The following is a 14,410-nucleotide window of genomic DNA, read 5'->3' on the forward strand; positions in this document are numbered from 1 at the left end:
CTGTGGCCGCTCGCGCGCACCTTCGGCCGGCGGGGACGCGGAGGCCCCGCCAGGTGTGCGTCCCGGAGGCCCGGGCGCCCTCGCAGCTCGCCTTCCCCGGGGTGCCCTCCGCGCCGGCCCGGCCCGCGGACCCAAGGCTCCCGGAGCGGACTCGGTCCGTTCCGTGGCCGGGAGCTTACGTAAGTCAGGCCGCCGCGGCCGTCGGAGAACACCTCTCCCGTCCCTCGGCCAGTCCCGGCCCGTTGGAGCCGCCGAAGTCCGCCCGAGAGTCCCGGGAGCGCCGGTGCCGGGCCGTGCTCCGCCTGGGAACCGCCTGGGCGGCCGGTTCGCTCCCCGGGACGCCGAGAGCCCGGCACCTGGGGCGACGGGCAGTGCCCAGAACCCCGGGGTGGCCCGCTGGCCCTCCTGCCTGGTCGGCGCGGGGCTGGGTGCTGCCGCGGGAGCCGCTGCCAAGGTGCGCGCCGCTTGGCTGCGCTGGGAACGCGGCTGCCACTCGGGACGCGCGGCAGGGATCCTGCAGGTGCACCTTGTGGGGACCCTGTTCTGCACTTCGTGACTTGCTCGGGTCTGTGGTCCCCAGATGATGTGCGAGGTGATGCCGACCATCAGTGAAGCAGAAGGTCCCCCCGGAGGAGGCGGGAGCCACGGGTCCGGCTCCCCCTCGCAGCCAGACGCGGATTCCCACTTTGAGCAACTCATGGTCTCCATGCTGGAAGAGCGGGACCGGCTCCTGGACACGCTGAGGGAGACTCAGGAAACCCTGGCGCTGACCCAGGGGAAGCTGCACGAGGTTGGCCACGAGCGAGACTCCTTGCAGAGACAGCTCAGTACCGCACTGCCCCAGGTAGGCCCCAGCGCCGGGCTCCCTTGGTGGTGTCTTCTTGGTGAAGGCGGTAGCTGAGTATTCCTGCGACCTGTGGAGTGGTGTTCCCGGTGTTCCTAAGCACACACAAGTCCCCAGGGATTAGACTGCTTAGGGAGCGCAAACTGGTGTTCTCCGAAGTCATGTGCAAATACCTCATTGCTCTCATTCCTGTCTTGGGGAGCCGCCTAGATTTGGAAAAATGCTTGGAAGTTTTTATAAAAAGGCATGAAGCAACCAAGCTCTGGGTGTCTTCCGTCTGTCAGGGCCTTTTCTCCCTGAATGTGGCTCTCTGTGGCTTCTACCTGAGGGACTGTGTGCGCATTTACATGGGTTTTTTCCAATTTCTAATGAAGTTGGATGGACAACTGAGTTCACAGAGATGTTTTCACAGTCCACCTTTGTCAGACATTTGTGCTTTGTTTATTGGCACTGGGGATTGAAACCAGAATCCAGGGGTGCTTTGCTACTGGACTGTGTCCCTGGCCCTTTTCATTTTTTATTTTGAGACAGGGCTCTATAATTTCCTGAGCCTGGCTTTGCAGGGGCATTCCTCTGCCCTCAGCCCCCGAGTCGCTGGGATCACAGGACTTTGCATTGCCTGGCTTACTTTGTTTTTGTAGAAGACCAGAGGTTGATTTCTTAGGATTTTTTTTTTTTCCTTTGCAGGTGAGAATTTTAAAGCTTGCCACAACTGAGGTTGTTGCTTTAAGAATGTTACATTCAGGCTGGTGTTTCAAAGCCTTCTCTTACAGAGTTAAATGAGAATTTAATGGTAGGAGAAGGGAGAGAGTGTTGAGGAGAGATATAAGGTGTGTGGCACGTGGCACCATGGGAGTTAAGTAGGCTGCTTGGGCGGTTGTGAGCTGTCTGGGTGCCATTTTACTCATTCATAATAGGTGCCTTTATGGTGTATACGGTAGACCCGAGCCGGCATAGGCTGGTGCTCCCGCTGCAAATGAATGATTACTACTAGCCTTAATGTGTTTCTTGGCTGTAGTCAAGTCTCCTGAAAGATTCATAAGCCAATGAACTCTCTTTTTAGAAATGACAATTTGATGTGAGTGCTGTATGTTCCCTTTTTGTGGGGTTAGAGAATCATTAAGATTTTTCTGACTAAAATCTTATAAATTAAAAATTTATTTAGGTCAGATTTTATTATTGCAGGCCTAAAAGTATTGGCCAGGATTTTATCGCCCATATTTGCAAATTTCTGGTTGTTTTGTTTTTGTAAGTGTAGTTTTTGGTGGGGAGTACTGGAGCTCACACCACGTGAGTACCCTACCACTAGGCTACATCCCCAGGGCCTTTTTATTCTTAGAGGGGGCTTATACTTGGGATCCCATGCCTCAGTCTCCTCGGCAGCTGGGATCACAGGTGTGGGCATCACATGCAGCTTTGTGTTTGTTTTAATGTCATCTGAGGTGCACACACTGAAGCATTTGTCTGATACTTGTGTAATTGGTAGGGTACTTTTGGGGAAAAATAGGTGCCTAGGACATGGCAGGGAAGCGACAGGAGTTTTATAGTCTCAGGCTGTGGGCATTTCTACACCTGCTGGTGAGATGGTTGCTCACTGTAGCAAGCTGGAAATGCCGAGCTGGGTAGATAATGTGATGATGCCAACAGTTGATGTCACCACCTGGTTCCAGCATTTCAGAAGCACAGGAACCATGAAGTAAATTTCCTGAAATTGGGCTCATCTTTGGGTGGCTAATAGAGTGACCACCTAGGTCTATGCGTCAAGTGACTGCATGTGTCTCTCTGCATGTCAGATGAGGAAGTCAGAGTATACTGTAAAACATCAGCTGTGCTATAATCCCAGAAATGTGGGAGCTGAGGCAGGAGGTTTGCAAGTTCAAAGCCAACCTAGGCAATGTAGTGAGACCTTGTCTCAAAGTGAAAAAAAAAAAAAAAAAAACAAAAACAGCTGGGGATGTAGTTCAGTGGTTAAGCTCCCCTGGGTTCAATCCCTGGCACCAAAAACCAAACAAACAAAAAACCTGTGGCATTCATCAGAAACATTCACAGATGTGAGTGTACATCTCAGTGAACTTTCCACAAAGTTAACGCTGTGGATCAGTAGGCAGATTAGGAGGTGGGATGTCACCAGGCTTCCTGCAAGTCTCTCCTGTTATTCCAGTGACCCTCCCCCAATTCTAAAAAGGATCTTGACTTTTTTTGTTTGGTACTGAGGATTGAACCCAGGGGTGCTTTACCACTGAGCCACATCCCCAACCCTTTTTATGTTTTATTTTGAGACAGGGTCTTGCTAAGTTGCTGAGGGCCTTGCTAAATTGCTGAGATTGGTCTCAAACTTGGGATCCTCCTGCCTCACCCTCCCAAGCTGCTGAGATTACAGACCTGCACCACCCCACCTGGCAGAATGATTTTGACTTTTTATTGTTGATTACTTTACCTGTTCTTGGTTTTTCTATAAGTAAGATGACATGTATATTTTCATTTATTGATTTGTTCACTCAACATTATGAAATGCACTTGGTCATTTCCTGTAGCATGCTTGTTGTCAGAGTATGAATATACCATGATTTGTTCTTTGTACTGTTGTGAATGTTTGGTTGTGCTTTTATAAATGCCACCCTGAACGTGCTTGTTTTGTGTGCAGGTGTGGTAAATTTCTGTGGCGCGTGTATAGGGAATGTACTTTAGAGGTGATGGTGTGTGCTTTGCTCAGCCTTGGGATATACTACCAAAAGTGGCAGTGTGACTGTTTGCTGCCACTCGCAGTGTGAGCAGGCAGCTATCCACAGGTTGGTCACACTGGGTATTGTGTGTTCCTGTGGGTCAGCTGTCCTGCGGATGTCTGGGTGTCTATCTAGCTCACGCTGCCTGGATCTGCTGCTTCCTGGTGAGCAGAGTGTGCAAGGGCTGGAGCTCTGCAGTGGAGTAAGTTCAGTGCGTGTGTTGTCTGGGCTGTGTATTTTGTTTGAAGGAGTTCTTTACGTATCTCAACACACACACCAGACTGTTTTATACTCTTGTGTTTGCTTTTTCACTCTCAGTAGTATCTTCTGAAAAGCAGAATTTAAAATTTTAACATGCTTTAGTTGATCATTTTTTTTTTAGTGATGTTTAATGCTCTTTGTGCCGTTTAAGAAGTCAGCTAGGCTAGGTTTGTGAAGATACTATCCTGTGTTGTCTTGTAAAAGCTCCACTGTTTTATCTTCTGTCTGAAGTTGATTTTGTTGGTGGTGGGAGACATGCCAAAATTTTTTTTCACTTCTGGATATCTGGTTGACACAGCTTTGATCCATGAAGAAGACCATCTTTCCCCCAGTGCATCACAGTGCCATCTCTTTCACCTCATCAGGTAACTGTGAACATACGATCTCTTTCTGAACTCTGCTGCCTTGACCTTTTTTGTCGTATTTGCACAAGTACCATCCTGTAAACTACTGTAGATTTACTTGGTCTTGAGAGTTGGTCATTTAAGTTCTCCACCTTTACTCTTCAGGATTTTCTTAGCTGATCTTGGTCCTTTGCATTTTCAGATATATTTTATTTTTAAACTTTAATATTTGTTTTTAGTTTTCGGCGGACACAACATCTTTGTTTGTATGTGGTGCTGAGGATCGAACCCGGGCCGCACGCATGCCAGGCGAGTGCACTACCGCTTGAGCCACATCCCCAGCCCCATTCAGATATATTTTAGAATCTTCTTGGCAATCTCACTGCAAAAAAAAAAAAAAAAAAAAGTGCTGGGATTTTAATTGGGACTGCATTTAATCAGCAGACCAGTGGGGGAGAAATGACATCTTTTTAAAATATTGATCCTGTAATCCAGACACATAATAGCTGTGTAATTATTTATTATTTTTATAGAGAGAACTGATTCTTTGCATGTTTAGAAATTTTTCCCCCCATGTGCTGTAACCATTTTTCTTTTCTTTATTATACTGGCTGAGAAATTTAGTACGGTGTTGAAGTGGTGAACATAGTGTCCTTGTCTTCTTCCCAATAACCGGGGAAAGCTTTTACCATGTCACCTGTAAGCGTGATCATTATTGTAGGGTTTTTGTAGATATTCTCTATCAAAATATAAAAATTCTTCTTTACTCTTATTTTGCTAAGAGTTTTTTTTTTTAATTATGAGTGGTTATTGAATTTTTTACATTTGTTTTTCTGCATCTTTTCAAACAATCGTGCTTTTTCTGTTATTTGATGATACAACTTTTTAAAAATTTTTGCAGTCCTGGAGATTGAACCCAGGGCCTTTTATTTGGCAGGCAAGTGTGTTGCCACTGAACTCCCAACCCAGTTTGACGTTTTAAATTTGCAATTCTAGAACAATTCCAACATGATCTCTAGCTTGTTTCTGTTTCTGTTTTTGTTTTTGCTTTGCAATACTGGGGATTGAACCTAGGGACACTCTACCACTAAGCTACATCCTTAGCCCTTTTTATTATTTGTTTTTTGATACTAGAGATTGTACCCAGAGGTGCCTTACCATTGAGCTACATCCTTAGCCCTTTTTATTTTTTATTTTGAGACAGGGTCTTGCTTAGTTGCCCAGACTGGCCTTGAATTTGCAGTCCTCCTGCAGCCTCTTGGGTAGCTGGGGTTACAGGCACGCGCCACTGTGCCCAGCTTGTAGTCTTCTTTTGCTGGGTTTATTTGGTGAGAACTTATATAGGATTNCCTGCCCTCCCGGCCCCCCGGGGGCCACGCCCGTCCCGCCCACCACTTGGAGGTGTGCTGCGTTTGGTCTCAGTTTTCCTTAGCGGTCTTCACCGTCCTTCCCAGGAGAGCCTGGGGCCCATTCTTCTTGGGCAAGTCCCTGCGAGGCCAGCGAGGGGCCCTGCCAGCTCCGCTCCCACACAGCCCTCCTGAGCTGACGCCACGGGGCGGAGACGCCTACAGGGCAGGCAGTGGGAAAGGGGCAGCAGGGCCCCACCGTCCATGACCTCACAAGGGAGAGGCCTCAGGCTGCCCCTCAGGAGAAGGGTGGCAGGGACGGGCCCCCTTCCTGGTTCTTCGGGCTTTTTGTCTCCGGCTGTGTGAGTCCTGCCCCCAGGTCCTGGGGCCCAGGGACAGGGCCTGGCAGCCTCTGCAGTGGCTCGTCCTAATCCCTCCTCACTGTCTCCCCTTCCAGGAAGACCACCCGCCTCCCCGCCACAGAGGGCGCCTCCCACCCTGTGCTTCCAGGACCCTACCTCCAGCGCGTCTTCCTTGAGGGCCACCTGTGTGCTCGGCCCCTGGCCTCACAGACCGGCCATGTCGTGGGATGGGAGAGAACCTGGTCATCTGGCTCCGGGCCCTCCAGATCTAAGCTCACTGCCCAGGGCCCTGCTTCTCCCTGCCCCACCTGCCCCTGGGCAGGAACACCAGGGAGGGAGGGGGAGGAGCTGGGCGGGGGCTCCTGCAGGGTGGCTCCCGGAGGAGGCCTGGGGACCCAGAGGCCGGGAGCCATCAGCTTCACGAAGGCCCGGGCAGGGTGCTCTGGGCAGGTAGAGTACAGAGGCCCTGGGCAGGAACAGTGTGGCAAGTTGGAGGGCCACACGGGAGGCCCACGCACAGAGCTGTGAGCTGCAGATGCCCTCTGCGTGCTCTGGAAGCCGGGGGCGGGGGGGGGACCCCACTGGGCCAGCGGCGCAGGGAGGTTTCCTTGATGCAGGCCACCTGATGAGCTGGGCTGAGGGGCAGGGCTCTGGAGACCAGGACCCCCCTGCGCCGCCCAGCCGCCTTCCCGCCTCGTGGACGCTGCCAGGACTGGGAAGCTCTTCTGGAACGCAGAGCAAGGGACGCAGCCTGTGACCAGGCCGCAGGAGCCTGCCCCCCGGCCAGTTCCCGCAGTTGGGCGTAAGTGGTGAGAAACGGGCTGGAGGCCGGGAGAACCTGTTTTTCAGCCACCAGGGACGCGGCAGGGCACCCTGAGCTCTGGCCTTTAAGCAAAAGCCACATCACCCCCCGGGGTCCAGGTCACCCACACGGAGGTTCAAGGTGTGTGCAAAATGGTGTCCGGTGCATGACAGGAAGGTCACTTGTTTTCTCTCTGGAAAGGACTCGTCCCCACTAGGACCAGCTGGCTGCACATCCAGACGGTCCCACGGTGTGTGCCTCGGCAGGGACACCGAGGCTCCAGAGGCCTTGGGGAGCTCCCTGGGTCCCAGGATGGCACATGCACAGCTGACAGGGACTTCTGGGACAGCAGTTGCCCCCTCGATAATGCCTGGGCACCTGCTTCATGCCCAGGACCCACACGGATGGACACGCAGATGGACAGACTATGCCCTGGTCCAGCTCATGGGGGAGGAGGGGGGTCCTGCTTCCAACCCAGGCAGCCCCTGCTGGGCCCCTCTTCTGGGCCGCTGGGTCCCCCTGCTGGCTAAGTCCTCTCGTGTGCAGTCCTGAGGAAGGCCACCTTTCATCAGAGGTTAAAGGGTCCCCTCCTGTTCCGGAAGCCCCAGCTCCCGGTGCCGTGACTCCACGGGACAGGCCCTCTGTCGAGTGGCAGCACTGGGTTACCACAGCGTTTCCCAGCTGTCCCTCGGGCCCTGCAGGAGGGACTGTGGCTTGACCCCGTGCGGCCCGCACTGCCTCTCCAGCCGGGGACCCGCTTCTGGCCTCTGCCTCTGGTGGCCGCGCCCACCCCTGCTTCTTTCCAGGCCTGTTCAGACCCACCCAAGTACAAAGAGGGGCCGTGGGCAGCCTGGAGCGTGGACACCTGAAAGTGTGGGAAAGTCTCGGGCCCCAGCAGCCCCCATGTGAGCGCCCAGGTGAGGAAGCCGCACAGGCCCGAGAGGGCCGAGGCTCAGGCTCAGGCTCAGGCTCAGGCTCAGGCCCAGGCTCTGGCTCTGGCTCTGTCGGTGCAGAACATCTCTCACCGGGTCTCACCAGGGTCTCGCCCTGTGGTGCTGGCTGACGCTGGTCTGCTGTCACACCTTGGGAACAGGGATGTCGTAGGCGGGCGGTGCTGAGGGCGGGCAGACAGATGACCACTGTGTCCGTGTCAGAGGCGGCACGTCCTGGGCTGCCCCCTGTCCCCGATCCTCCCACCCCAGCCTCCCAGTCCTTGGGATCACAGGTGTGTGCCCTGTGCCGGCTGGAAACAGGGTCTTCAAAGAGGTGACTAAGATAAAGTGAGGTCACTAGGGCGGCCCTCTTCCAGTAGGACTGGGTCCGTGGAGGAAGAGGCAACCAGGACACAGATACACGGGGGACACCATGCGAGGACACAGGGAGACACAGGCCCGTCTCGGAGTGAAGCTCTCCTCAACGGCCGGTTCTCACAGGGAACCCTCAGCCTGGGACTCCAGACCAGCACACGGGTGGCAGAGAGGACCGACGCCCAGGCCCAGGCCCAGCACCAGGGCCCGGCTGGGCATCGGTCCATCCAGCCCAGCTGGTCTGTCGCCCCCTCCGGTTCCCCTGGGGGACGCTCATTTCCTCCCCTGTGGAACCAGAGGCCGTCCTCCTAGGACGTCTCTGGGCCTCAACGGGCTCCTGCCCAGGGCACCTCGCTGGGCGCAGCCCGGCTCTTTTCAACCAGATGTCGATTCCTGGTCCACTGCTCGGCTCTTCCGCCTGGACCATGCATTCTGGCGCCTGGACTTATGGATGTATTTCCAGCGTCTGGCCTGGTGCCCGGCACGCGGCAGCAAGTGAATGAAATGTGAAAAAATCACACTCTGATCGGAGCTGCGGCTGGCAAGGGGAGCTCCAGAGCATCCCGGGGCCTTTCTGCTGCCCTGCGCAGTCCTGGAAGCCCCCGGAGGTGCTCAGAGCATATGCGCGCTGTCCGTCCCTGAGGTGTCCTCCAGGTGGCTCAGGAGGCACAGGCTCCCCGTGCTCTGCCTTCAGGGCGGCAGTAAGCACGGCTTCCCAAGAGCCAGTGGAGGACTGGGTGTGGCTCAGTGACCAGTGCTTGCCTAGCAGGTGAGAGGCCCGGCGTTCTGTCCCCAGCACCGAAAAAATGACACAGTTGCCAAATTCCCAGCTGATGTCAGCCTCCCAGCCGGGGAATAACAACCGGGTTCTCTATAAATATCTAATGTTTAAAAGATTAGTTGTCCAATATGATAATAGTTTTTTTTTCTTTTTTTTTTTTTTTTTTTTTTTTTTTNCGGGCGCAGGCTGTGAGGCCCCGGGCGACTTCCCGAGCCTCTCTGGGCTTCATGTAAGATGCCCCTCAGTCCAGCCCCCTTCAGTGAGCTCCTACCAAGTCTGCGGCGTCTCGGGAGGAGCAGTGGGGACGCTTACTTGTCCCTGTCTGTTCTCTTGTACCTTGAAGTGTCCCGCCATGTGTGAGGGGGACATTCAGATTTTATTAGGATAATAATGACCAATGAAATGAGACTTTGGAATGGGGAAACCTGTCACCCCAAGCCGTGAGGACGAAGGGTCAGGTCCGGTGCCCAGAAAAAAGGAAGTGCTCACTTAACTCCACCACCTGGGCCGCTGTGCCCCCCCCCCCTCCTGTGGCCTCCCCCGCCCAGCCTGGCCTCCTGGAGGGCCGAGGCGACCCGCTGCCCTCCCCTCCGCGCTCTCGCCCACCCCTCCTCCCACCGTCATCCGCCATCCTCCTCCCCCCTGCCACCCGCCCGTCCTCCCCATCCATTACCCACACCTTCATCTGCCCCGTCACTGCCCGTTGTGCACCTGCTGTGTGCCGGGGGAGGGGGAGACAGACGTCCCGACCTCCGCCTCATGGAGACCACTTTCAGGTGATGTTCGGGTTCAGATGTGAGTGTCCCCAGAAGCTCCTGTGTGAGAGGGTGCAAGGAGGTTCCGGGAGCCTCAGCCTGCTCAGTGCGTTGGTCGCTGTCAGGGACTGCCGGCCACTGTGGGCAGGTGGGGTGTGGCTGGAGGAGGCGGGTCTCTGGGGACCTGCCTTGGGGTTTCTGTTTTGTTCCTGGTGAGCGGAGCGCTCTCTGCGTCCTGGTGGCCGTGGCCTGGGCTGCTTCCCTCCGACACTGTCCACCACGGCGTTCTGCCCCGCCTTGGGCCCAGAGCACTGGTCGGCCTCTGTGGCCTGAGACCTGACCCCAGAGACCCCGTGAGCCTTTCCTCCTCCGCACTCGTTCTGTCAGGTCTTTGGGTCCCAGTGCTGAGCCCCGACGTGGCCGGGGAGGCCATCAGAGGGCCTCTACTCCGCAGTGTGCGGCTGTTGCTGGGCTGGACGCCCGTGTCGAGGCCCAGGGTGGAGGAGGGCAGCGACGTGGGGCACGCCCCCCGTGGGCAGGAGGCAGGGTGGCAGGCCAGCCTGGAGCCGGGAGCTGAGCAGGGGGAGCTGGGAGGACCTCAAGGTCCCGGAGGGAATCTGAACTGGGTCCTAAGCGCAGGCGTTGGGGCCTGGCACATTCAGGTGTGGAGGGACTGGGGGGACGTGTCCTGTGTGTAAGGCACTGGGGGAGCCAGCTGGACAGGAGGTGGGTGTGGGGCACCGCGGGGGCCACAGGCCAGGCCATGGGGGCGCGGGAGGCCCCCAGCTGCCGTTAGATTCTGGGGAGACTGCACCCTCCAACAAGCAGCAGGCCGCGGGTCTCCTTTCTCAGAGCCATTTGAAGGTCATTGCAGACACAACGCTTGGTCCCTGAGGTGTGCTTCCCAAGAATGGGGACGCTTTCCTCCCAGCCACAGAGTGTCACGCGTTGGGAATCCAACAGGACGGCATCTGCCCTCTGGCCGTGTGGCTCCCCGCGGGTGTGTCCACATTCCCTCTGGCTCCAAGATAGACGGAGCCGGGGAGCCTGAGGGCAGGGTGGAGGGCAGCAGGAGTCTGGGGGCAGTTGGTTCAGTTTGGGCCCCAGTGGTGCAACCCCCCATGAGCCCTGCTGTGGGGGGAGATCTGGGGGGGGTTTCTGCAAGAGCCCAGTGGGAGGCAGGGTCTGGCAGGCGGGAGGGGCTGCAGGCGGGAAGCTCAGGAGACTGTGGCAGAGGGGACAGAGTGGGGGTCCTGCTGGCTTTCCACCCCGCCGAAACAGCGCCCCCAAACCAGGAGGCTTGCAGCAGGGATCTGCTCTTTCAGATCCTGGAGGCTGGTCCCAAATTGTGGAGGGGCAGGCTCCTAGCTCCCTGCAGAGGCTCGGGGTCCAGCTGCCTCGTCCACTACTGGCAGCTCTCAGCAGCTCTTGGCAGGCCACTACAACCCCTGTCCCTGTCACGGTGGCCATGGCCTGGTCCCTGTGTGTTTACCTGATCCTCTTACAAGGCCGCCAGTCACCGAGTTAGAACCCACCCCTGTGCAGCGTGGCCTCAGCCAAAGCTCTCTCCGCAGACCAGCTCAAGTTTGATGCTCCAGGTGGACGTCACGTTTGGGGGACACACTCTTCACCCCAGCACAGGGGCTAGCAGCATCTAAATGGTCATGGTCATCGGAGAGAGCAGATGGTGGGGAGAGGGCTGGTGGCAGCCCTCAGCAATGTGTAAAGGGTCGCCAGAGGATTAGGCGCCCCACAGGTCCAGCTGTGGATGCCGAGTAACAGAATCGCGGACCTGGACTCCTGGACCCCAGGCCTCCTGGGGCACCTGCGCCCAGCCTGGCAGCCTCCCCGCCTCCCCTGGCCCAGCCTCCACTGTGCCAGCAGAGCCCCTCACTGCACGTGACGAGCGGAGCTCAGCTGGCGGCCTCTGCCCCTTCAGGTGTGCCAGGCCTTCCCCAGCCAGGCCCAGGTGCCCGCAGGTCCAGCCCCACCAGCACCCTGCTGGCACTGAGGCCTGTGGTCACTCCTACATCACAGAAGAGAAAACCTGAGGCCCAGGAAGTGGGGGTCCAGGGTCAGATCTGGAGGGCTGGCCCCTGGCTTGTCACTGGATGGCTCCAGCACCACCACTCTTGAGTANACCCTCAGCCAGGCCCCTGGCCTTGGGTTCCCAGACAGGCCCAGAGGGGGCGCAGCCGGGGAGGGTCACGGTCCACCCAGGCCATGGTCCTGGCAGCTGCCGTCCCCTCCTGAGGGCCACCCTGGCGCCCACAGCAGGGAGCAGCCTGAAAGCTGGCCGCCGTGACCGTGTCCAAGGGCATCAGCTCCGGGCGCTAGAGGTCAGCCTGCCTGCAGCCCCGCGGCAGCCCAGGCCGTCAGGGCGCGGCCGGGACACCACACTGGTGCCCGCACCCGTCCACCTGGGGAGACCTCCCCCTGCACCGAGGCCGGCCTCACTCCTTCCCCCAGCGAGTGCCGGGCACCGTCCGCACCCACACGGAGCAGGGAGCGGCGTCCCCTCCAAGAGGGAAGAGCGTGCGGCTTTGTGAGCAGTGGGGACGAAGGACGCCTGCAGGTGTCACTGACGTGGGGACCCTGGCGCGCCCCAGCTGAGCACCGGCTGTGCACAGACTCATCCAGGCCAGGGGGCTGGGCCGCAGACGCCTGGATCCCGTTACCACCACCCCCGGCCTTCAGCCCCGCACAGGCCTGCGCCCCACCATCCTGTAGGCAGGGCCCTGCCCCGCCCTCCGGCCCCCTGAGCTTTCCTGGTGGCCTGGCCCTGCGTCTTTCCCAAGGCCACGTGCCCAGCCTTCTGGCCTCCCAGGGCCTGCCTGGCTCGGGCCGTCCCAGTCTGTCTCTGGACCACCTTGCTTCCTCCTGGGCTCCTGCTGGGGCTCTCCCTCCCAGACCCCCGCCTTCCAGGGACCAGAGAGCTCCTACCAGTGACCCCTGAGCTGGCCCCAACCCGGGCGCTTCCCAAACCCTGTGAGTGGACAGTCAAGGGGCCACTTTGGCCTGGACCAGGCCCCGCCCAGGCCTTCACTCACGTACTCTCTTACTTAATCTTATTAATTTAACTCAGGTTTCGTGGGGCAAGGACCCAAGTGTCACCCACGCTGCCCAGTGCCGTACCACCGAGCTCCACCCCGGCCCCAAGTTAAGTTAGAAAAGTAACTAAGTGCTCCATCCCACAGGGAAGGTGGTCTGGGGCAGAGACACCGGTGTCCTGTCCCTGTCCAAGGCTTCCTGCTCCACGCCAGGTCCCCAGGGCTAAGTGGAGCAGACGGCCCCCCAGATTCAAGGGGTGTTCCCAACTTCCCTTCGCAGTGTGGTGTGGCCATTTGACCGAGTTCTAAGTGAGCTGAACTGGTGGTGTGTGGAGCTTCCCAGAAGTGCCCTTAAAGAGAGGGGGTATGGCCTTCAAATCCCCTTCTTCCCTTCTACTGGAATGCCAGCATGAAAGCTGGAGCACAGGCAGCTCTGTTGGATAAGGAGGAGGTAAACCAACGAGAAGGAGCCGGGCTCCCTAAGGACCACAGAGCCGCCCTCGAAGGCCACAGCAGGACTGAGCTGTGCAGGAGAAGTGCAGTTCTTTTATTGAAGACACTGCCTCTTGCAGATTTCAGACGCTTGCCACAAAGTCTCCCCTGCAGTGAATGTAAACATAACGATGGTTGTCATGAAAAAGTGGCGTTCTGGAGCCCTCAGGGGCAGCTTCCTCGTCAGAGGACAGAGCAGGTCATCCACCCAGGTGGATTTCCTCAGTTTGTTCTGAGGGACCAGCGGGGAACAGAAAGCAAAGATGTCCTCACCGTGTGGCTCAAGGTGACAGCGCCAAGCTGCTCACCGCACTGCACTGTGGCACTGCGCCTGGCGTCCCTGCTCCCAGGCCCTGTTGCCCGCCTCTACCTCCGGCCCCAGCCACCAGTCTCCCTGGGGCAGTAACGAGCATCCAGCGTCCACCAGCAGATGGTGTTTGTCACCGCGCTCAGCCTCTGGGACTCCGTGACCGGCTTCTCTCTCTGCTCCTCAGCATCACGCAGCCTCCCTATGGGCCCTCGCCCTGGCCGAGCGCCACGGTCAGCTGGCCGGGGGACCGGGCGTGTGAGCGCCTCAGCTGCCCGCCGTCCTCCTCCCTGTGAAGTGGGGGCATGAGCGCCTTCCTCCAGGGAGTCCACGTGCGTCCTGAGCTTCACAGTCACCAAGCCCCTGGGACACCTGAGGGCAGGGCCAGGAGCTGGCCGCCTGCGACTGCTGCCTCAGCCTCGTCCCCTTCACCCAGCAGGTCCCTCCCGGGTCACGGCCTGACTTCCTTGTGGACTGGCCACCTGGGGATTCACCTTCTGTTTCCACACCCCAGCAGGGAGCTGGGCCCAGCTGGGCTCAGGAAACCGATCGCGGGAGGTGACGGGGTGACAGCGAGACAAATGACGGGCACCCCCTGCGCCCTGAGCCACACCGTCGTCTCGGGGTGTGCAGGCTCAGGGTGGGGGACCTGGGACCAGGCTCCTGCGGCCCTGCAGCTGCCCAGCTGCTTCCTGATGCTGGCGTCCTGGGGACGGGCCACACGAGGCTCCGAGCCCCGACCGGGAACCAGGCCTCCTGATTCTGAGCCAGAGGGGCCCCGTGAGAGTCGGGCGCCCGCGTGTGCCAAGGCCAGCAGGAGGAGCCGCCCGGCCGGCTGTGTGGGCAGGATGGCGTGTTCCTTCCTGGAGCCAGGGAGTGACTAACGCCCTGCAGGAGGACCAGCAGGTAGAGCAGGCCCGGCCTCGCTGCCCTGCGGCCTGGCGGTGCCACCCCGTCCCAGCACCCAGGGCCTCTCAGCGCCTCCCTCGCCAGGCTCCTCCCTGGCCCCCCGACACGCTGTGACTGGCTGCCTTCC

At 58.2% G+C, this 14,410-nt stretch overlaps 1 protein-coding gene and 1 long non-coding RNA gene across 11 annotated transcripts in view; both read left to right on the plus strand.

Moving 5' to 3' along the window:
• The first annotated feature begins 476 nt into the window (after positions 1-476).
• The window catches only part of Ppfia1 (PTPRF interacting protein alpha 1), a 115,297-nt gene continuing 101,363 nt past the window's right edge, over positions 477-14,410 (plus strand). For 2 of the 10 annotated variants that reach the window (XM_048807824.1, XM_048807826.1), the window contains exon 1: positions 484-844. In XM_048807824.1, coding sequence (XP_048663781.1) covers positions 581-844 — 264 coding nt within the window. In that variant the 5' untranslated portion in view covers positions 484-580. Of the gene's footprint in view, positions 845-14,410 lie in introns of all 10 variants that reach the window. The other 8 variants (XM_048807827.1, XM_048807830.1, XM_048807825.1 and 5 more) reach the window with 7 other exon arrangements.
• LOC125618094 lies at positions 5,979-8,933 on the plus strand. Its single transcript, XR_007349333.1, has 3 exons — positions 5,979-6,682; positions 6,884-7,599; positions 7,995-8,933. It is a non-coding gene; the product is annotated as an uncharacterized LOC125618094 (long non-coding RNA).

Source organism: Marmota marmota, unplaced genomic scaffold, assembly GCF_001458135.2.
Source record: "Marmota marmota marmota unplaced genomic scaffold, marMar, whole genome shotgun sequence".
Lineage (NCBI taxonomy): Eukaryota > Metazoa > Chordata > Mammalia > Rodentia > Sciuridae > Marmota > Marmota marmota.